The sequence below is a fragment of the Eutrema salsugineum genome, unplaced genomic scaffold, assembly GCF_000478725.1.
Source record: "Eutrema salsugineum unplaced genomic scaffold, Eutsalg1_0 scaffold_5, whole genome shotgun sequence".
Lineage (NCBI taxonomy): Eukaryota > Viridiplantae > Streptophyta > Magnoliopsida > Brassicales > Brassicaceae > Eutrema > Eutrema salsugineum.
In genome coordinates this window covers 10,311,966-10,334,795 of record NW_006256612.1, presented here as the reverse complement: position 1 = coordinate 10,334,795, position 22,830 = coordinate 10,311,966, and the positions used below count along the sequence as shown (strand labels likewise).

Here is a 22,830-nt window from a genome sequence, read left to right as displayed (position 1 = left end):
ACACCTATTTTGATATTTGATAATTCTGAATAAACATAACTAAAAATCGTTGAACCTTGATGCATCTAGGTACAATGACACACAAACATAACTAAAATCGTTGAATTCTGATCTTCAGATTATATAACGAACCATAATATCACACGAAGCTAGTGAAAAACTGAAAACTAACATTGATCCATTGTCGATGCATGGTATATCTCTTTTCCATGGGCTATGTTCCATGGACACAGACTCAGACGCTTACGTGGGAAAAGAGCGATTGCGATCAAAACATGTCGTAGGAAGGTGGGGCTTGACGCACGTGGCGTCGTCCCTCCGTGTAAACATAAGCGAGCCGCGTCTGGATAGCGACTTTTGTTCATCATCCGTTATCTCTTTCTCTCTCTCTCCCTCCCTTCAATGTTTTTTCCCCTTTTTTTTTATCAGCTAGCTCTAATGCTAAGATAGCACAACACTCTGTTTCCGGCGCAAAGAAAGAGGGAACTCCATCTTTCTGAAACCTCCGGAAGGTACCTTCAGAGGGAAAGGGGAGCAGATCGCGTAAGCCATATGGGTTGTAAGAGGGCCCTTGAGAATGGTTGCTTCCATTCAAAGGGGTCGCTCTCAGATCGAAGGAGATGAGGGGTCGTGGAGTTAATCAAGGCCAAGCTTGCCCACAGCCCCTCAGCAATTGTGAATTTCATATTGTTGAACTTCACGTCTATTAGAACATTGCCATATTGATATGCGTCAACAGAAATTTTTTTGGTTATTCACATTCATTTACTGATAAATTAATGAGAGTAAGAACACAAAATTATTTTAAGAAGAATTATATTAGACTCTCATGAGAATAATATTACAAGTGTCTTCTCTTATATAAAGATAAGAGATCTAAATTTCATAATTTAAGATAAACATAAATGTAAATAATATATTTAGAGATAAAGGTAAATTTCCTAAACTAAGATCTTCATAATCTTCTGGATATTTCTTGATCTTTATGATTTCCATAATATCGGTATGGTCATCTCACTGATCTCCCAATATTTACTCATTTTCTTATACCTGATTTCAAATGTAGAAAATTGTAAAAGTAAGCCAGATATACTGGACCTACACTAAGTCACTAACAAATCTATATCCGCCATATGTAGAAATTAGAATGGTGAATCATCAATTCTGAAAGGTTTTTTTTCATCACCCATTTATCTTTTTATTAAAACATTATGTATGGTTATCATTTTCAGTATCACTTGTATCTCGCATGTGATTTTTTTTGTTTTTTAAAACGATGATTTTATATAGAGATGTGAGCTGTTTCAAAGAAATGTTTTTTTCTAAGAATATAGGCCTTAATGTTATTTATAGTAAAAAAAAAATTATGTATTTGGAGTTGGGATGTTGTTCAACTGCTTCCCTCGCATTGTTATAGGAAAAGTTGATGAAATGAACAGACTTAATTTAAATATTTTTTTTAAAAAATGAACAAACATAATTTACCATTCATAATTTTGACTTCAATAATGATTTCACTATATCCACACTTACACGCATCTACCACGCCAAGGTAAAATATACAAATTGTAGCTCTATGATAAACCTCAACAAGGTAAACTTAATTAAAATTACCAAATAAACAAAGATAAAGATAAAGCGGCCGTTTTTCTATAAAAGAAAAAGCCACAAGAGGCAGAGACAACGCTTTTTGTCTCATCTCATTCTGTTCCTCACTCACCTATCATCATAACTTGATAATTCCTATCCACTCTTTTCTTATAAACCCTCAAAACAATTTTGTAACTTGGATCTACAAACCGGCAAAACATTCGTGCCTTCTTCTTTTCTTTTCGAGATTCATCTTCCGGATTAGCCGTCTAAACAAAACCGTACGTGATCACTCTTCTTTTATACAAATCTTCAGATTCTTCTAGTCCTCTGTTTTGTAAAAAATGGTGTGTGTGGTCTCTCGTACGGGTCGTCAATTCCAAAGATACAACAAGGGACGCCGTCAAGTCGTCGGGTATGTAGATAGATCTGATCATATAAATACACCAATGTTAGGATTTGATCTCTGTATGATCAAAGTTTCTAAATTTGGAAAATTTGGGGGAGATTTGCAGGTGTATTCCGTATAGGCTCAAAATTTCGAGCGATGGCACAATCAGCGACGATTTTGAAGTTTTGGTCATCTCATCACAGAAGGGTCACGCTCTGATGTTCCCAAAGGTACTAACTTTTTTACCCCCAACAAGAACAAAGAAACCAAAAAAAAAAAACTCTTAACTTTTGGTATTAACTTTTTGCTCTGTAATTGATTTGAATAATGTCAGGGTGGTTGGGAGCTTGATGAATCTGTAGAAGAAGCTGCTTCAAGAGAATCTCTGGAAGAAGCTGGAGTTATGGGAAACGTTGAGGTAAATTTGAAACCGATCACATGGTTTTCATTTTGGGGCTTGTTTTACATGGATTGATCATCTAAATTAAAGCATCTGCGCTGACATTTGAGCAGAGACAACTTGGAAAATGGGATTTCTTGAGCAAAAGCAGAGGAACATTCTATGAAGGATTAATGTTCCCAATGCTTGTGACAGAAGAGCTTGATCTTTGGCCTGAACAACATCTTAGGCAAAGAATGTGGATGAAAGTAGATGAAGCAAGAGAAGCTTGTAGAGATTGGTGGATGAAGGAAGCGTTAGATGTTTTGGTCCACAGGCTTTCTTCATCAACATCAACTAAGCCTATGGAAGAAGACAAGACCATTCCATTGGTCTCTATCTTCTGACAAGAAAACAAATCTGAGACGTGCTCTTGATCACTTTTAGTCTGATCTTTGTAAATAACATCATCTTACGCCATAGCAAGACTACTTCATGTGAACTCGACCGATAAGAAACGTGGGGATTAGTTTCCAAAGACTAATGTTTTGTGATTGTTGTTATAATCCTTGTGCAACTGCTTAGGATGAGAGGAAGAAGATGAAAATCAGGGATGCAAACAAAAAATTGTATAGTTATGTTTCTTCTCTCTGTATCTCTCCCCATCTTCCTATCAGATTATAATCATTTGACAATGAATATATGATCTAAATAAAATTAATAAAGACAATAATATCCAGAAATAATTTCTCAGAATTACATCACTAAAGACATTTTAGTTCAAATTTAACTCTACTTGTTGACAGCAGAATATACTCCCTCTTGTCTAATATTAAGATCATAATTGGTGACATCATTGATGATGGTGATGGATTACACGTGATAAGCTTAGGGACTTGCTGAGTCATTTAGCTTTTAGAAAACTTCCTTCCGTTCACATTTGTTGATAGAAGAACCAACAACTTTAAAGTGTCATCAGCCAATAATATTGATTAGTATTCCTCACCTAATTCAGTGAAAATTGAAAAAAAAAATTGAAAATAATTATAAATCGTTGAGTTGACAGCGATTTTATCACTATTATCAAATGTGGAATACTCGAATGTTCCACGTCTTAAATGTCATCCACTTTGTCGGTACACAGAATAAATGTCATCCACTTTATCGGTACATAGAAAAATGTCATCCGCTGGAACACGCCATCTACAGTATGTGAATGACGATCAACTTCTGCTAATACGAAATGATTAAACTTTGTAGTATTTGATTTTTAGAATCAAACGAAAATTCGACCGTTTGGGTCCATTTTTCTTTGTTGACACCTTACTAATCATACAAAAACAACTCGGTTCGGTCTACTATTCAATCTCAATATATTTCGGGTTGGTCACAGTCGCGTACGACTGTACCAAATTACAACTTAGGGAATTTGTAAAAATTGTTTTTTGGGCGCAATAGGCCGGGTTTGTCTGCATAAAAAATTGTTTCTCATTATATCTTACCAAACAAGCAAATTTTTGGAAAACAAAAAAACATGTTGTAAAAGTTGCCAAAAACGCATAAAAGTTATCAGTATTAGTAGTAGTAATAATTACGAAAATTTTAGCAACATATTGTTTTTGCCGTCGCAGTCTAATTTGATCTTTCTCAATATACAGACCCAATCCCTTTATAGGATTTAACGTATCCTAGAATATTTTTCTCGTCATTTATGTTGTCTCTTTGTAGTTGAAATGAGTTTAGCTTATCAGAAAGGAGTTTAGTTTATCACCAATCGTGATTTCTTAAAATCACAATTGGTAAATCGTTGAAAAACTCTTAAATTTCGGGTTGCCATGGCCCGTCCCGAATGGCTAAATCACAAAATTAACAACAAATCCAAACCTTTGATATAAAGCCCAATAAAGGCTCAAATTTATACCTTCGAGCCCAATATAAGCCCAATGGGGAAGCACACGTTTCATGTGGCACCGACCCCATTCCCCCCTCCCCCCCATCCTCTTTCTTTATGTTATACAATTTAGTTAAACTCGACGACGAGCATTTGAACCAAATCGAACCAACCAAATTGAACCGAGTCCAAACTGAATTAAACTTAACTGATAAAACTCCTGTTAAAGTTTATCCATAGCCGAACTGAACTGAAACTAAACCAAATCTGATGTAAAAAAGAACTCAAGTATCCATCCCTAAATGAGCATGTGACATCATCATCTATATCAATATATCATCCATATTGAACAGGTGTAGTATCAACCAGCTCTTACTTAATTCTCAATCTTAACACCCACATGTAATCGTTTATTTGGTGTAGCATTAACCAGCTCTTGGTATATCCAGATAAGAAAATAAACATAAACTTAAAAGAAAAAAAAAACATATACCAAACCAAATTGACTAGTCCAAACCTCATCCTTGACCAAATATTAATATACAATCAATCACTTTCATCATTAACAAGCATAATAAATATTATACAAAACAGAGGATTAAACCTTGTTTCTTATTACATGACTAATTGAAATACATAAAAGAAACAAATCTTAGCGGGTCATGCCGCCTTGGAAGGCTGGAGCACCCATCGCCACACCTTGGTTCTGCTGCCTCTGTACGTTCCCCGCCCATCCTAAAAATACCAAAATGATTTTTAAAAACAAATGTCAATGTTTTGAGAATTACAATAAGTAAACAAATGGTTGTCTTTTTTCTCTCTCTTTTTAAAATGGAAAAATCCCGGTATAAAAAGGTATAAATACCAAGAGTCATGTCGAAACCGCGGTTCTTGAGTTCACGGTATTCTTGGGTGAGAGCACAGAGCTCGCAGAAGAAATGTTGAAGGCAGTCTCCACAATGACTACCTCCAATGTTGTATTGAGCTCTCATCTTTCCACGATAGAAACACGAGTAGATACATGCACAACCCGTTACTGCACTTAACAACGCGTATATTGCTCCACCCGTACCGCACGCTGCAATTTCCAAGCCGAAAATTATTGATCGCTAGCCTCGTTATAACTTAATTGACAATTATTCTCACTTATTTAGCATAAGTAAAACTTACTGGTCGCTCCTTGATCTACAATCTCAGCGACTTGGCCAAATGTAATACATGGACACCAGCATGTGATACAACCTGTCCATTCATTTATTGCATGATAAGTTAGAAGTTTTCTCGTCGATCCTTTTTTTTTTCATAAAAAAAAAAGTATCAAGTGATAAAGAAAAAATAGGTAAAATCATAACTACTTGTATATTGAGAACAACCATAATATTATATATATATACGTACAACGATAAGTGTAAAATCAGATAAATGAAAAATAAGAATGGAGTTTATTTTATTACAGTTTTTGCAGTCGGAGAAGCAATCACAGAAGCCTGTAGACCATTCTCCTTCAGCTTGAGGCTTGTCATGAAAGCGCTGAGCTTCCATCGAGACAGGGAGGGAGAGAGAGACAGAGAGACAGAGTCTAACCTTTGAACAGAAAACACTAGAATGTGTTTAAGGTCTTGTATCAAACACGAAAAATGATGCTTGTATTTATAAGGCCATTAATTCCATTATTTTTCTTAACGCGTCAATAACCTCAAACTATTTTAAACCATAATTTAAGTTTCTTATCTTGAGAGTGGCCATCGCCATTACTTAGTATTTTCATTGACTTTTATCTTTTCTTTTTAAGTTTTTTTAAGGAATCTATTTTTTTAATGGATGACTCATTATAATAACGATATTTTTCATAATTTCACCCAAAAAAAAATATTTGTTAGATGTAGACATGTAGCACTACATATGGAGACTTACAATGATATGACCTAAACTTCTTCTAAAATAATCATTTAAAAAAAAAACTTTTATACAGACAATAAACACTGCTAAAAACGTCATTTTTTATATTTAATACTGTAGATACATGGAGTTAGAATGATAATTATGACTCTAAACTTCTTCTAAATCAGTCACTTTTTCTATTATATTATTTTAAGTCTTTCATTTGAACAGTCAACACCATTACGATAAACAAAGCAGAAGACTTTTCAAAATGGTTAAAGTAAATATATGTTTTACTAATTCAGAGTGATAAAAATAAATTTGATTTTTTCTTTTCTGAAATGAAACTGACTTTTCTAATTGATAGTTCTTTTATTAGTTTTTTTTTTTTGCTAAAAATTAACTAAGTCTCTCTTTTAAAAATTTTTAATATAAATTTCCCCATGAAATATTCATTGGATAATCTTAACTATATTAAAATCCAAATATGTTAAGAAAATCCTACATACCTGACTCTAAAATAAATAAATAAAAACTGGGCCTTTTTAATTGGACGTTAGAACTAGTGAAATTAGATTGGATAAAAAAGTACAAAAATTATGCAGTAGAATTATTAGAATTTGCATTAACAAAACTGTGTAAATTATAGAAGTAGGAACATAATTTTAAATAGGTTAAAGTCAACAGAAGTAATTGAAGTCTATAGTACCAATATTATCTAAGACACGACGAAAGCATATCGAAGATGTCTAATGGCACGCAAGTGACTATTCCTATTGTCGTATGATCATATCCTTGACCGAATATTTTTAAAAAGATATTTTATCTGATGTTAATATAGTTTTTTATTTATTGATTAAACATGTTAATAATTATTATTTCCAGGTCCCCGCCAATCATTTTGCATATACATTTCCTAATTTTTCTATATATTACTAAATAGCAAAACGAACATGTATATAGATCCCAAGTCCCAACTATATACATTATTCAAAAGGTTAATAAATTCTTGAAACATTCATTGTTTGTCCTATATTCTCAATTTTTTGCCAAAGTTTAACCAATTTCACGACTCATGTTATAACAAAGTCATAAATGCATGACGAAGAATTAAACAAAACTTGTACAGCCAAATTACACAAGAGCCGAGGGGGAAATAAACAAGGGAGAAACAAACCAAACCCGAATAATCTCATTATTTTCAAGAAAACAATATTATTATACTCAAAGAAAATTCAAAAGACAGGAAAATAAAAGATAAGGTTATACGTGTGGAGTATAATTTATCTCATCATGCCGCCCTCCCTCTAAAACCGGGCCACCCATTGCAACGCCGCCATTTTAACATTCAACGTTTCCATACCTTCCTACATACCTTCCTAATACGTAGTTGCGATATTAAAACAGAGTTTTAAGCTCAGCAAAGCGATAAAAATACTAGACATTGTTGTACTCCCTCCGTTTCATAATAAGTGTCATTCTAACACATTTTACATAGATTAAGAAATTAAAAAAATATACAAATATACCCCTAATTAATATACTTTTATAACATTTAATTACAAAGACTATTATCTTTAAATGAGGGATAAAACAGGAAATAAGAGTAAAAAATTACATTGAAAATGCAAAATGACACTCTTTTTAAACAAAAAATGAAATTTAATAAGGATTAATAAACATGTATATATTAAAGCCTTAATAAATAAGGAGTAATACCGAGGGTGACATCGAAACCCCAAATTGTCGAGCTATCAATAGGCTTGGGTTAAGACACGAAGCTCACAAAAGAAATGTTTGAGACAATCTCCACATTGATACCCTTAAGATTATATTGGTTTCTCGTTTGGTTGGGTAAAAGCATGAGTACATCTATAAATGCATCCACGACCCGTGAAGCACGATGGTACAACATACAACGCACCACTCATACCGCAAGCTGAAATTTTTTTAAAAATGTGTGAGTTGTGTGTGGACATTAAACGCATGTGAATTTGTAAGTAGACGAGTTAAATTAACAGTCGATACGAAACAAGGGAAGGGAAGTGCATGTATCATCGTCAATCGTTATTAAAGATGGACCCATATATATATGATGTGCGAGCTCATTGGTCGCTTTGTCTTTATGGGTGGCTATCCGCAATTAGAAACAGCGTGTTGACTGGGAGGTATGTTGATCAAGTCGTCCTTAGCATGTAGACTATATTAAAGATTCCAAGTCGTTACGACGAGGAAAATAAATAGAATAATTAGAATGATGAACCATCATCGATAATAAATTAACATTACCAATATACAACTGAGTAATGATAGAATAATTTTTTTTATATAAATATGACGAAAAATATAAAATGGCAAATTTTAAAATCAGGAAGAGCCGCCATTTGAAATGTTAGATGTTTTTTATTCGATAATTTTCCAACTTGTTTTTCGTTATGAAATACTTTAGTAGTATACAAGGCTGATGATCTATTTATTCAAATTAGTTTTGGTGTATCTATGCTATATGTTTATAAGCCCAACTTAAAATTTGGTCCACAGTAGTCAGATCTGTATATTGGGCATATGTTCGAAGTTAATATCACCTTTATTAACACAATCTAAAAACAAAGAAAATGGCTTAGTAAAGTAATCAAAGCATGACTGAAAAGAATTATAATGCATTATATAATAACCATGGAAAATGATAAATAATAGATAAACATCATCATCTAAGTACAATGTTAAACTTCATTATGAATGATGAGATGTTTCTTATTTAAACGTGGAATCTTGTTCGCTAAATTTGAAACCTTTTCCTTAAAAAGAGAATAAAGAGAAAGATCATTAAGGCACTCGTTTAGGAATAAAAGTGTCCAAGAACATCCAAATTATTATTTTTCAAATTCTTAACAGCAATCTAAAAAAAACATTTGTTAAAGGGAAAGTAAAGATGTGTTATTTTACTGTCTTTCGGACGTAAACATGAACAGACATCACAATAATCATCAGTTAAATTGGGGGATGCAAATGCATCGAGATGAGACAGTGAGCCTTTGCTCCCATATATATAAGTGTTGATGCTAATGGGCCTTGGAGGAATAGGCCTATATAAATATTTCGGGCTCAAATGTTGTTAACAAATTTGTTTTTTTGGGGTGAAGCTTAGCAGAAATTTTTACGAGATATTTAGAGAGAATGAAAAAAAGATTAGTACAAGAACCAGCGAACCACTAGAGAATTAGAGATGGTGTATTTGAAAGAGAGGTGTCAAACTAATGGTGGTACAAAGTTTTTACCGCCAGCATACCACCAACTATGTACTATTTTATTTACCATCATTTTCTTAAATACCCTCTTTTTATCACCTTACTAATTTGTTACTCAAAAAAGGGTAGTAGTATACGCCGTGATGGTATAATAATATACCAACAATCAAATCATATAGTATAATATATAATAACATCAAGTCGGCTACCTCCCCACTATATTGTATACACACTCTTTTTTCCGAAAGTGGCATTTTAAGTGGACTTTTCTTCTTAAGAAGCATAGTGTGGATCACTTGCTAAAACGATCATGGCAATAAGGCATCATCTATTTTCGTCATTCCTGTACATTTGATAAAACGGCACACAAAAAAGTATATAGTGCCAACAGTCTTAAATTAATTATTTAAGTTCTAATTATCGAATCGATAGCTCTTGGGATCATGAAAAGTACGAATAGTACAAAAAAGCTTAGGACATTATATTAATTAAGTGGACCATTTTAAGAAACTAATTAGAATGTCAATTATTACGCGTGCGGATATTTTCTTCACGGATGAGTTCTTGGGATGTATATGACAGAAACAATGAGGGTAGGCGAATCTCCACACAGTCCATCCCTATTTGGCGAGTATACTATCATCATAAAATTCACCGTACGATTCTTTCGTGGTCGAGATTGCAACTGATTATGTTCTTCCAAAATCTCACTTGCTAACCACAGTTTTATTGAAAAGGCTATATAACAACCGTGTTTATTACTCACATGCTAAATAGAAAACTTGTGAATATAAGCTATCGAGTAGTTTGTTTAGGATTTAAATATGATACTATTTTGAGTAGCCAGTTAAAATTTTGGGTATAAATCGAATCTCAAAGAAGGAACAAGTGAATTAACGCCATATCCCTAGATTTTTGTTATCACCATGGCACTGCCTGAAGTGTTATAATTTTAATTAAAATCGAAACTAATAAAAGTTTAATATGTAAGAGATAACTACACACACAAAAATATCTCTCATTATATACTAAAAACATAAAGCAGGCGATTTCTTTTAAGGTACGGCTAAGAGTTGAAACTACCAAGCCTTAATCTACACACCAACCATGATTAAAATACACCAGACAAAATGATTAGTGGCAATAATGTGATTATAATGAGCATTATATGGGTAAACATGTCAAATCTCTCCACTCTCAGTGCCTACATAAACCCAAGAATCTTCTTCCATGTAAACTCCCAAAAACCGCAAAACAAAAGCAGAGCTAGTCTTAAAAGAAGATGGGAAGGCAGCTTAACACGACGACGTTTCTTCACTTAGCCACCTTACTCTTCATTTTCCGGACAATCTCAGCCGTCCGATTCCCTCCGACACCAACAACAGCCAACGATCTAGATTTCATCCGCACGAGCTGCAACGCCACGCTCTACCCGGAAGTCTGTTTCACGTCATTATCTGGCTACGCCACCGCCGTACAAGATAATCCGGCGAGGCTTGCTAAGCTCGCAATCGGCGTTTCTCTCTCCCGCGCAAAATACACGGCGGCATACCTCTCGAAGCTCTCACGCGCCGCCGCCTCCGCCGCCGTCCACGACTGCGTTTCCAACGTGGGAGACGCCGTGGAGCAGATGCGTGGTTCCTTACGCCAGCTCCGAGAGATGAACCACCGTCGTCCCGGAGCTCCGGCGTTTGAGTTTCAGATGAGTAACGTGCAGACGTGGATGAGCGCGGCGTTGACGGACGAGGAGACGTGTACTGATGGGATCACGGAGCAGATGGAAGACGGAGAGACGAAAACGGCGGTTTGCGAGAGAGTCGCCGACGTAAAGAGGTTCACGAGTAATGCGCTTGCTCTCGTTAACACATACGCCAATAATGGAGCCTAGCACTAGCTAGGCCTTTAAATGAAGCTACAAATACTTGTACTGTTGTACATATATAACTATGATATGTAATCAGTGTGCTTATAGGTTTTCGTGTGTATTCGAGGCTCTGAAATCGATCGAGTTTACTGAGTTGGAACTCTGAGTTTGTGTGTTGCATTAAGCTAAGTTTGATTGTATTAGACTATTAGTAGATGTCGTATGTGTTTATATCGGTGTATTACATGAATGATGGAGATAAACAGATAAATTATAGATAGTTTTGATGAAAAGTATGAATACACTAGAATAAACCCGATTAGTTGGGTTTTGATAAAGTTGGATATGATGATAGGGATGAAATTTTGACATATCTATCGGGAAATGAAACCCGTGATCGATGATTAGAAGTTTAGAACATCTAACCGTGACTGAGTCTGACCACTAAGTTTGTCTATTTGTGGCCCCACTCATATCTTTTATGAAAACATGGTCTGGTCCATTTTGTTCACGGATATGCCAATATACAAATTCGCACTGTGTTTTTGTTTTTGTTATTATGACCTGTGCCGAATAATAGTAACCAATTACAGTTGTGAAATTTTCTTAGGTATGAATCATTTGATACAATTATTTGTGTTTTATATGCATAATTAGATAGAATATTGATGGTTTTAGAACAAGCATCATTCGCGTTTCGATTTTTCTCCGTGCCTGCTCCGCATGCGCTTCGCGCGCCAATGGCGCTTTGCTCTCCTCTTATTCTTCATTGGACGGTGACATCATGCTAGAATCTCCATTTAATTTGCATCGAGAATACGTTAAAAAAGATAGTATGTACTAAGTTTGCTGATTTACTGTAAGAGTATAAGCTTATCAACAAAAGACCAAAAAGCTTGCAAACTCCAATCATATAGTTTATATTTCAATTCCATTTGATAATTTTGATTACAATCCATTTAAGGTCACAAAACTTTTTAAGTTTGAATCCCGTTTAAAGTTTTCAACCCCGCGCTGATTTCCACAGCCAGCGATTCACTCTTCTCGTAAATGCAGCACATATCAGTGTTAAAGATTTGATGAAAAGATAAACAAAAAAAGACAAACAAAAAAAGACGATTATAATGAGCCTAAAGCGGCAAACCGATGATGAAATTAAAGAAGCGCTTTGTTCAAACTACAAAGGAGAGAACTAAAGTTTACAGAAAACATGCAAAAATCACAATACACTTAATATTTCAGTCTCTGAAAGGACTAAATCCTCAAAAGGACTAAACAACAACACACAAGACTAGTCAGAAATAGAAGATATAAATTTTACAATCAAATAGCAAAAGGAACTAAACTAAATCTACTTAAGCTAAGGCGCACTCTCTTTCTCTCTAAAAGATTCCATTTTTAGTAAGTAAAGCTTTTGAGAGTTGCAAAATCCCCAAAAAGAATTCAACACCCAACCGGCGCAACCACATTCGTCTTCACCTTCGGCGGTCTCCCACGTCCTCTACGCTCACCGGTCGACTGAGCTGCTGGTTCCGGCGCCGCCGCAGCAGCATCTGAAACCGTCTCCGAATCTGTTTTGGATCTCTTCGGTGGTCGTCCACGTGGTCTTCCAGATCCGCTGGCGATCTTCTCCTCGGGCTGAATCGACGGATCTCTCGGCTTCGGTGGACGACCTCGAGATCTAGGCGGATCTGCGGCGACGGTTGTTTCAGTGACGGTGGCAGCAGCGACGGCAGATTCTGTCTGGGTTTTCTGCTTGGGAGGACGGCCGCGACCGCGTTTGGGAGGAGCATCTGGATCTGGTTTCATGTAATTGTTTTTCACCATGAGAAGCTGACCGGTCTTCTTCATCTGGTTGAGATGGAAGCTGAGCAGTGTCGAGTGAGACGGCGGTAAGGTCTGCTGAGTTGACTCGATGTGCTTTGCGATCGTCGTTTTGTTGGAGCCGTTCTTGTCGTTCAGGGACTCGATTGCTTCCATTATCATCTATACGCAAAAGGCATTATATGTAAATTCAGAATATAAGTGTGAGAATCTGAGAGAGTTCGCAAGATTCCATGGATTTATTACCTGAGGATAAGGCGGGAGAGTAATCGGTGGCTGTTGAGGCGGACTCTGAAATTCTGATGAAAGCTGCTGATCCGTCGCTGAGCCATGGTGAAGATCGAAGGCCATGTGTGAACTTGGAGAGAGACTGTGTGAGGAAGAGAGAGAGAAGTGTGGCGTGGTGAAGGAAGGAATCTGTGTTCGGAGGGGATTTTAAAAAACAATTGGGAAAGTGGTTTTCCTCATCATCATCAGAATTCAAGAACAAAAAAAAATTGATGAATAAATAAAAAAAAATCCGATTATTTAAGTCGTCGAGTGATCGGACGGTTGGGGTATTCAACAATATGGACGAATCCAACGGCTGTGAGTATATAACACATTCTCCTGCAGGATTACTGACGTGGACAAAAGTGTATGACTTCTGACCTTTAAACGAAATGACGTAATGACCCCTAATTGCATGTTATTTACACGGGACTATATTTACACATCGAGACAAGAATTGGGTATTGGCCAATAATTTGGTGTTTACGCTCGTCGGAAATCCTACGTGGCGTAGTCTAACTGGTTTACTAGTACTACACACACAAAAAGGACAAATGAGACTATCAGGCTCCGTCATATAGACGTTTAGCAAATCACATTCAAAATGATACAAAAACTGGTAAAAATGCACCGCAAATACTTTATTTCTTTCTTTCTTTCCCACCAAAGAGAAAAACAATTTTACATTTATATATTCACCCAGGAAGGGTCTTACTCTACACATTCTATAACTCAAAATCAATAGAATCATTTAAGACGATGACGCATTTATGATGATGCGAATGCGATCACAAGACTCCAGTGTCGCCGAAAGGGTTGCTGTTATGCTGCTGCGGAATACCTGCATTAGCCGAGAACTCCCCAAAACCGGTTGGTTTTTGGGCTTCTGAAACCGTGACTATGGTAGATTCTCCAAAACCGATGGTCTTTTGCGGTTCTGAAACCGCGACTACTGGAAATTCCCCAAAACCGGTGGGGAATTGGGGTTCTGGAACCGCAAGTGTTGGAAGTTCCCCAAAACCGGTGGTCATTTGTGGTTCTGAAACCGTCAGTGTTGGAAATTCCCCAAAATCGGTGGTCTTTGGCGGTTCTGGAACCGCGAGTGTTGGAAATTCCCCAAAACGGGTGGTCTTTTGCGGTTCTAAAACCGTGAGTGATGGAAATTCCCCAAACCGGTGGTCTTTTGCGGTTCTGAAACAGTCGGTGCTGGAAATTCCACAAAACCGGTGGTCTTTTGCGGTTCTGAAACCGCTACTACTGGAAATTCCACAAAACCGGTGGAGATCTGGAGTTCTGAAACCGGGAGTGCTGGAAATTCCCCAAAATCACCAAAAGGATTTGCAGCGCTTGTTGGTGCAACCTCAAGATGTTGCTGATAGGTTGGCTGGTGGTAGGGACCAAATGGGTTGCTTTCGGCTGAAGGTGGTACAACGTTGTCAGAAAATGCAAATGGGTCTTGGGCCTCGAATGGATTGGGAGCTGGATCGCCGTAAGGTTGGGCAGCTCTGAAGGCTCCATCCTCATATAAGCTGTTCAGGGTGAGCGTGTCTAAACCACCCGCCTAGCATTTGTTGCAGACGACAAAAATGGTTATAACAGGAAAATGGCGATTATTTTGTGCATGCCATTTTGAAAACTAAAGAATACGTCTTACCAATTGCCTCTCCGTGGCTGCGGTTATATCATTGCTAGGTGTTGTGACCAACGCAAGCTCCCATCCTGACGGATCCAAGGCTCTTGCTTGACCAAAACCAAACATCGACGATTCAACTGGAAACAGAAGCAAACTCAAAAATGCGACCAAAGACAAACAAGAAAAGGCAAACTTAGCGCTCCAGTATGTAGTCTAAGAAGCTCACCATCAGTAGAAACCAATGCCAAAGCAAGTGCATTTTGGTCCAGGATTTCTAATGGATCAGGTGCATCATTGTTCAGACCCTGAGTAAAAGGAAGAGAGTCAGGGACAGAAGAACAACAGTCACATAAAAACGAAAATCCAGATCATCTGTAATAAGCATATCTCACCAATAGATCATCTGTATCAATCATATTCTGTGGAGTTTCCGCTGAAGCAGGAGGTTGGAGAGAAGGTTGTGTCTCTTCAAAGGGAATAATAGTACTATCTGAAGGAAATGATGGTTCATGTTCTGCATCCGAAGGTTCAATACCTTCACCAGAAAGCCCCTCATCCGGCCCATAAGTCAGAAGCTGTATGTCGACAAAGTTTTTAGAAAATAAGTTACAAAAAAAAAAACCGTATGGTTTCTCCAGGATCATAAACATGAGAATATAGTCATACCAGTGGCCCAGATGAGACGTCCACCATTTGAGGTGCGTCTCTCATATACTCCTCCATAGTTGTAAGAAAAGATTGCGGAGGCTTGATAAAACAAACACACAGTTATATCGTAACAATAAATAACATGCATGTCATTACACATTTAAATGTAACAAATGAGTTCTTATACGATACCTCTCTTAAAACTGGAAACTGGAAATTCCTTGCAAGTTCTAATCCTTTGCATACTTCATAGAAATCAGAAAGGTTTCCAGCCTGCATCGGTAGACTCCCCCTTGTTAACTGAAACCTAAATGGACCCAGCAGAGAACATAACCCAACAACATTACCTGAACACCCGCGCGCTTGTATATTCCAAGGGCCTTGATGGCATCTTGTCTTGGCATTTCAAAAAACTGCAATATATGCATATATGAAAACAGGGAAAAACCAAACAACACATGGAGAGAGAGAGAGAGACTCTGAGAGACAATATAAAAATAGGGCCTACCTTTTCTACTAGATTGATGATTCCTTCATTGATGGCACAATAAACTTTAAAGCTCTCCTTTAGCACCTGAAATACAATTTTCAAACGATCTCAAAACTTAATTCAAGATGTTCTTTTCGGACAGAAAATATTTGACACGGAACTAGGAACTAGGGGTACATGTAAACATGTAAGTTGCCCGCGCTTAGTTTAACGTACCAGAGCGAGTGCATACTGTATGATATGATTGTGGTTAGCAGCGCCTTCTGGCTGAAAAGGAAAATAGAGCAAAATGAGTTCATCTTTTCCGAAATGGCTGTTCGAACACAATGTCACCATGGAGAATTACATGGCTTAACAGAAACATAGTGCAAAACTCGGAATGTGACATGAAAGAAGCACCTTACAACCAATGAGACGATGTAAAAGCTGCTGTAATGCTGGTAACTGTTCCAAGAGTTTTTCACCATCTATACCCCTTGTTCTGCTATACCCCTGGCCATCAGTTTCCAAAAGCGAATACCATCAGAGAAGAAAAGACGCACGCGAGGGCAGTCAAACCAAGTAAACGCAAGATTTAATACCTTCTCCTGCCCAGGGGAAAGTTTAGGAAGACGTTCAGCTTCAGTGTCATATTTTAGAACTCTGAAGCATTGAAGCCGTTCCTCGAGAAATAATGCGTAAGCGCGTACCCAAGCTGAACAATCCCAAGCTGTGAGAGACAGATAGCAAATGTCCAATCAGCGTTTAACTCCTGGAAGAAGCCTTGAAGTAACCTCGTTTTCGCTTCTAAACACATAGCCCCATGAATGTAGGTAGGTTGGAGTAAGGACTCACCGATTGTGCTTGAGTCATCCTTGAAATTAGAAAGTTGCAGGAAGCGTCCTTTTTGAGAAAAATTCGATAGCTCTTCTCTAAATGTAGGATCACCCTCCCTTAGAAGCCGGTGTAAAACAAGCAGTCCTTTTAGTGCAACCTGTTGAATTTGAAGAACATAACCAAAAGCTATACATAGACCATCATCGAGAAACAAAGTTGAAAACACCAGTTTCAAACAACGACTAACTAACAGAATCGATCTGATGACAAAAACTCTCTGAAGAATTTCAACTCCTATAACGCACATTCACATTTCACTAAGAAGTTCAGATCGTAGGGTAAATCAGTACCGTCCAATTTCTGGTTTTGTGCAATCGCCGGGAAAGCTTGTGAATGCAGTAAGCAACATCTGCTCGAGGCCGAGTTGCTGATGTTGCAACGAAAATTTCTGCAACAATTAACAGAAAAAAAAAACTAAGATCTCAGAATTTTCTGAAAAAGAAAAAACAAAACAGAGGGAAACAATCACTTACTCCTGAGATGCCGGTCTTTGGGAGGACACTCGACATGGTTAGTAGCTTTGACTATGGCAACATCTATATCCTGAGATTATGTAAAATTATCGAATCTATCAGAGATTAACTTCCGGGGATGAAGGATATGATAACAAATTCAATAGGATTGCTGAATAATTTGAAGGTAAAATCGAAAGGCACGAACGGCGTAGTCGCTGTTGACTCGGACAAGGCCGACTTTGGTGGTGTCCTTTAAAGCTCCATAAGCTCTTCGCCATGTCTGAAGCGTTCCCATCAGAGGCCACGCGAATCAGATCTCTCTCTCTCTCTCTCTCTCTCTCTCGAATCTTCTCTTCTCAGATGTGTTGTTCCCCGAGAAAACCTCTGAGAAAAATCCAAGGTACAGAGAGACTGAGAAGAAAGAAACAAGGAAGAGAAGGAGCAAAATGAGGGGAAAAATTGGATTCGTCACATGTTGTTATATTTGTTTCCTTTTTCTTTGCTAATTTTTGGATTTTAATTATAAAATTAAACTGACTTCTGATTCTGTTATACTTCTCTCTTTTTAGGTCGGTTTTTTAAGCTTCATTCTCATAATTATGTTTATGATTATTGATTTCTTAGTACTAAACGTATTGGTACGTAATTTTCAGAAAGAAATGATAAAAGTGATTCTTGATTAATTTAGACGCAAAGCATATCACTGGGAAAAACCAGAGGAAGGCTAACATTGTCCGGAAAAAACCAGAGGAAGACTAACATTGTCCGGAAAAAACCAGAGGAAGACTAACCTATTGTCCCTCTGTTCTTATGTGATCAGCAATTCAACATTCACAAAGCCATGTGTATAGATAGGCCGATGTATAGACGTCTCTCCACTACTTATACGAAAACTAAAATTGTTTAATTCTTTAACCTTCTTTTTGTGTGCTAATATTGCAGCTTTACACTAACCCATCTTATATCAAACGTTGACATCAATAATCATTATTAAGACTATACAAATTTTGGTGAAAATTTCAGCTAATGTTCCTTCTTCGATGTGTATTGAAATAGTTTCTTGAGCAACATTGTACATTTGTACCACATAATTTTCAATCACATTTACACTATTAAATATTGTTGCACGTTCAATTTAGAAACCGTGATAATTTAGACATAACTTTTTAACTTTCAGTTGTGATTTTACTCAATCCATTACCAGGCTATTAAAATTTTATAAGTGATACTGTAACATTTCATTAATATTTACTTTCTACTCACTATTTCAATGTCATAATATATTTCGCTGTTGTACTATTAATTAGACATGTAAACAGATCATAGCATGATCAATACAAACAATAATAATAACAATAGTGAATGTGGGGTTGTCTTCTTCAAAAGCAAAAGTTTCTTTTATGGGGTACCAAAGAAGTCATGGAAAAGCAACACCACCAACACTGGTGGGTGACAGAAACATAGTCATAGAGTTGTATATTGGTGCAGCTCTGGTTACATTAATACTCTCGTTGACATTTCCGATTGGTTGATTCAATTTTAATTCATTTCTCGTTTTACAAAGAGGTTGTAAGATAACATTACCAAGTCAGTGGATGTAGTTGTCAACATATTTTCCTCCTATGGCTAATTACTTAATTCGTTGGGTTGTTTGTTTGAAATTACAGACTCGTAATGAATGCAACCTTTACCGAATCAGCGGAAATGTGCTGTCACATGTCGCCATATTCTCATCCTACAGTTAATAAGTAGTATATTATGGGCCAGGATTAGTCCAATTATGGATGCTTGAACCAACAAGCCCATCAAGCTCCAAAGGTTAACCATTACTCTTACTGCTGATTAGTTGATTCAAATTTAGACTAGTTGGCTGTTTTCTTTTCTGAACTGAAGCAGACGACTTGCAAGGAGAATACATATGCTCAGCCTGTTGATTGCTGTTATCTTGAATTTGGCAATTGGCACCGATTATTTTTCGGGAACGTTTTGATAAAGTTGAATCAATTTTACTATATACTTTTAAAAAATATATATATGAAAAACGGTGATTTAATGATAACAATCACCCAGGCCCGGCAATGATCTCTTAAACGTGACTTGTGACTGGTTAGCATAATCCTTCTCTTATCCGCATGCATGAATGCATAATACTTTATTGAACATGCATGACGGCTTCTACCTACATGTACACCCTTGCATGTACATATGTTAGAATATTAAGTTAAAGACATATGAAGTAATTTAATTCGTTCAGTCACAATATATTTAAGTATCGTTAAGGATGAAACCCACGATGGAAGAAAGGGAGTACATACGTTACACGTACTTGCCGAAAGAATTTAATTATACGTTGTTTCCATGTAATTGAATGGGTAAGTGGAATAAAAACAAGGACAGTTCGTTTTTATTTATCACGTGATCAGCCGCCAACGAAAGCAAAATGTTATTTCTTCTCTGTCCCTCCTCCCCTGCAATGCGTGCGTACATGAATCGAGAAGATAACATTGACAGTGTTTTTTTCATATAAAGTGCTAATATACTACGATACAATCGTTATTCGTTAGTCTTTTTGAATCAAATACTTTTTTATCATCTTATATAATATATACTTTCATTTCTTTGTGTACTTGATATCATGTTATTTATGAAATGAAAATGTTAAACAAAAAAACTGTACAACAAAACAAATACAAAACAGAACGGTGAAGTTATATATCAAATGAAAAAACATAAATTGATTGTAAAATAAAGAACAATATTATTGATAACGAATCTACAGATTATGTGACTAACAAATAAAATCGTAATTAGTAATATGTTTTATCTCTTGGCATTTCACAAGCTAGCCGCTGAAGCAGCAGTTCTAAAGTTTGACATGATGATGTAAATGTGAAGTTCACATGGGCAGACTATGGTCAAGGTCTGTAGAGATGCATAAATCTGGTAAGCATTAGAGAGAAAAAAATAAAAAACTAAGCAAGAGTATCTGTGATATTCGATGTAGGGACACGTGCGTATGGCCTCACACCATTAATGTTTATATATTCTATTCTCCCACCCCAAAGACATCGCACGACACCTTGTGTCAGTCCGTTTCCAGATTTGCCGGCTCTATTAATAATTTTTTTACTAATCTTCTTGAAGTTTTTTTTTAAAAAATGTAATTAATTATCCGCTACTCGCATCCATTCAGGATTTTTTATTTGTTTTTTACCAAACCTAAAAGCGCATCCAAAAACTACATATTTATAGATGTTCCAATAACTATAGTCAGTTGTGGTGTGGATTGCCTAGATCTTCTCTCTACACTGTTTATTTGTGAATATTACTCGTCTCGATCGTGTGCAGCCTAGAACTTGTAAGTTATACGAATTTCATGACATGTATGGTTATTAATCATTTACGGTTTTACCGTTAACTGAGCACGAGCAAACATTATATCTTGTTTTATTTTGCAAAACGATTTATTCGTTTAGTTATTTTTTATCATTCTGGTAAAATATGATTTGAAAATAAATTGTAAGATAATATTTTTGTTGTGGTTAAATGTAAATTAAGATAATAAAGCTAAAAATAAGTTAATGCGTAAGTGTTACAAGAAAATATTATTAAGTAATACCTGATTTTGTTTTGCTAGTCTACACGTAATTAGAATCTTATCCAAAACGTAATACAGGCTCGTAACGCCAAAGTAGACGTATATGTATGGTAAGCTGAGTGACACTGGTACGAGAGCGCCACGTGAATGGACCACAATTGACCGTACGCTTCAGTTTCCAGATCGACGACAGTAACAGAAGAACGCTAACTTTCATGCTTGGAGTCGTGTATGCAATTTCCAGGCTGTCTTTTATCTTTCTCTACCCCACGCGATTTAGCTTATTTGTATTCCTCACGCGCCCACTCACAAAGGTCCCTTGTTACTATAGACATATTACATATAGTCTGTTTTTCCAAAGCCATTTTGAACGTTATCCCTCGTAAGATATACTTACTTATAACCAACTCTTGTTCTGAAATATGTACATATTAATTTATTTATTTTTTGGGTTCCCAGTAAACAAGAGTTAACTACTTCTTTAATACTATGCATTTAAGTGTTAATCAGTGGAAGAAAGGAGAAAAAGAGTGGGTGCAATTTCGACATTCGCGCAATTGGTAGGTGACTCGAGTGGTCTCCATGTCACATATCAGTTTATGGTTATTTGGTCCATATCTCTTTCGTGTTGTGGTATTCTATGCTTACATGAATCCCGTATGTATCGTGGCTTCTATTTTTCTTTATGAAAAGTTAATATTTCAATCAAATCACACTAAAATTCATGACATGTGATATGACACCATTTTCATTTATTGTCTTCTACGATCTTATATATAAATAAAAGTAAAGGATTCAATGAGCGCACCCTTCTTTTTGGTTAACTAATCAACGAAAGCACTTGATTACACTGTACAAGGTATAGACATATGTATCTACTTTTGTTTTTTTTAACTATATATGTATCTAATTTCGACAGGTTTTATAACGACTAAGATATAATTAAGCACCAAGTGAAATAAATTTATTAATCGCTAGGTTGAGATATATAAATATAAGCGCCTAACTGATCAATCGATCATTTTGAAGACGATACAATCATACAACATATACATATAGACATATAATAGTAATGCCAGAGCATATTATATCCTTGATAAAGCCAGGTCATATTTTTAATAGTAAAAGGAGAACGTTGACATCTCGATTTCACGGAGAGAATAAATTTGACAAAAAGATATTTCTCGGAGAGAATAAATTTGACAAAAAGATAATTAAATACATTAGCGTGAATCATAAGAGAATCAAAGCTTTCTAATTTATGCGTTAGTCCATATTTTAATAGAATTCGCTGGGTTTAGCAGTGTTTTATAAAAAGACGATAAGCAATCCAATTACTGTTAGTACGAAACTTTAGATATTTGTGTTCTCCTTGATGGTAAACATACATACATACAGAAATTTCTTGTGAAACCTATGCATTTAATAGAGCATGAGCATATGCTTAGGAAAAAAATCCATAAATTTAATTATGCATCCGATAAATTAATGTGAAGTGGCTTAGCAGAAAAACGAACAAATAAATTGAAATGTAGAGAAAATGACGTAACAGAACAGTTAGAACATGAAACCATGGCCGACAAAAAAAAAAAGAAGAAGAGAGAGCATGTAATGTAACCATGGAGCGGTAGTTTGAGATGGTCCATACGACGGCCGTCAACGGTGGGAAGGGTCTTAGGGCCTACCGGATAAAAGACACGACACGTGTAAGAATCACATGGATTAAGGGGACCACTGTCTCCGTGGGGTACGGTTAGTTCGTATAGCTATTCGCGTCAAATGGCCTGTGGGA

At 36.3% G+C, this 22,830-nt stretch overlaps 5 protein-coding genes across 5 annotated transcripts; 2 read left to right on the top strand and 3 right to left on the bottom strand.

Annotated features, from left to right (window-relative positions):
- Positions 1–1,663: 1,663 nt before the first annotated feature.
- LOC18993379 (nudix hydrolase 18, mitochondrial) lies at positions 1,664–3,012 on the top strand. The gene is made up of 4 exons (XM_006416900.2): positions 1,664–2,005; positions 2,106–2,211; positions 2,316–2,399; positions 2,495–3,012. Exons 1-4 carry the CDS (start codon positions 1,935–1,937, stop codon positions 2,765–2,767), a joined length of 534 nt encoding a protein of 177 aa, XP_006416963.1. The 5' UTR covers positions 1,664–1,934; the 3' UTR covers positions 2,768–3,012.
- A 1,729-nt stretch (positions 3,013–4,741) lies between these two features.
- On the bottom strand, positions 4,742–5,960 carry LOC18993378 (protein PLANT CADMIUM RESISTANCE 2). Its single transcript, XM_006416899.2, has 4 exons — positions 5,706–5,960; positions 5,422–5,493; positions 5,117–5,329; positions 4,742–4,986 (listed from the first exon to the last, which is right to left on the bottom strand). The coding sequence occupies exons 1-4, from the start codon at positions 5,791–5,793 to the stop codon at positions 4,904–4,906; spliced, it is 456 nt and encodes a 151-aa protein (XP_006416962.1). The 5' UTR covers positions 5,794–5,960; the 3' UTR covers positions 4,742–4,903.
- A 4,531-nt stretch (positions 5,961–10,491) lies between these two features.
- On the top strand, positions 10,492–11,458 carry LOC18993377 (21 kDa protein). The gene has a single exon (XM_006416898.2). The coding sequence runs from the start codon at positions 10,663–10,665 to the stop codon at positions 11,266–11,268; it is 606 nt and encodes a 201-aa protein (XP_006416961.1). The 5' UTR covers positions 10,492–10,662; the 3' UTR covers positions 11,269–11,458.
- A 926-nt stretch (positions 11,459–12,384) lies between these two features.
- LOC18993376 (HMG-Y-related protein A) lies at positions 12,385–13,522 on the bottom strand. Its single transcript, XM_006416897.2, has 2 exons — positions 13,315–13,522; positions 12,385–13,230 (listed from the first exon to the last, which is right to left on the bottom strand). Exons 1-2 carry the CDS (start codon positions 13,417–13,419, stop codon positions 12,688–12,690), a joined length of 648 nt encoding a protein of 215 aa, XP_006416960.1. The 5' UTR covers positions 13,420–13,522; the 3' UTR covers positions 12,385–12,687.
- A 433-nt stretch (positions 13,523–13,955) lies between these two features.
- LOC18993375 (putative clathrin assembly protein At1g14910) lies at positions 13,956–17,885 on the bottom strand. Its single transcript, XM_006416896.2, is given in 16 exon segments — positions 13,956–14,512; positions 14,515–14,899; positions 14,993–15,108; positions 15,198–15,276; positions 15,364–15,546; positions 15,638–15,718; positions 15,812–15,892; positions 15,967–16,032; positions 16,128–16,193; positions 16,326–16,376; positions 16,509–16,601; positions 16,691–16,818; positions 16,944–17,082; positions 17,276–17,373; positions 17,459–17,528; positions 17,646–17,885. Coding segments are annotated over 16 exon segments (2,112 nt in total). The 5' UTR covers positions 17,736–17,885; the 3' UTR covers positions 13,956–14,126.
- Positions 17,886–22,830: the final 4,945 nt, after the last annotated feature.

Bases quoted from the DNA above. Each gene is read 5' to 3' on its own strand.
- LOC18993379 (XM_006416900.2), top strand. From the start codon at position 1,935: ATGGTGTGTGTGGTCTCTCGTACGGGTCGTCAATTCCAAAGATACAAC. The intron at 2,006-2,105 runs GTATGTAGATAG...GGAGATTTGCAG, and splicing joins GGACGCCGTCAAGTCGTCGG to GTGTATTCCGTATAGGCTCA. The intron at 2,400-2,494 runs GTAAATTTGAAA...ACATTTGAGCAG, and splicing joins GAGTTATGGGAAACGTTGAG to AGACAACTTGGAAAATGGGA.
- LOC18993378 (XM_006416899.2), bottom strand. From the start codon at position 5,793: ATGGAAGCTCAGCGCTTTCATGACAAGCCTCAAGCTGAAGGAGAATGG. The intron at 5,494-5,705 runs GTAATAAAATAA...ATGAATGGACAG, and splicing joins CTTCTCCGACTGCAAAAACT to GTTGTATCACATGCTGGTGT. The intron at 4,987-5,116 runs GTATTTATACCT...TGGTATTTTTAG, and splicing joins CGGTTTCGACATGACTCTTG to GATGGGCGGGGAACGTACAG.
- LOC18993377 (XM_006416898.2), top strand. From the start codon at position 10,663: ATGGGAAGGCAGCTTAACACGACGACGTTTCTTCACTTAGCCACCTTA.
- LOC18993376 (XM_006416897.2), bottom strand. From the start codon at position 13,419: ATGGCCTTCGATCTTCACCATGGCTCAGCGACGGATCAGCAGCTTTCA. The intron at 13,231-13,314 runs GTAATAAATCCA...TTTTGCGTATAG, and splicing joins CTCTCCCGCCTTATCCTCAG to ATGATAATGGAAGCAATCGA.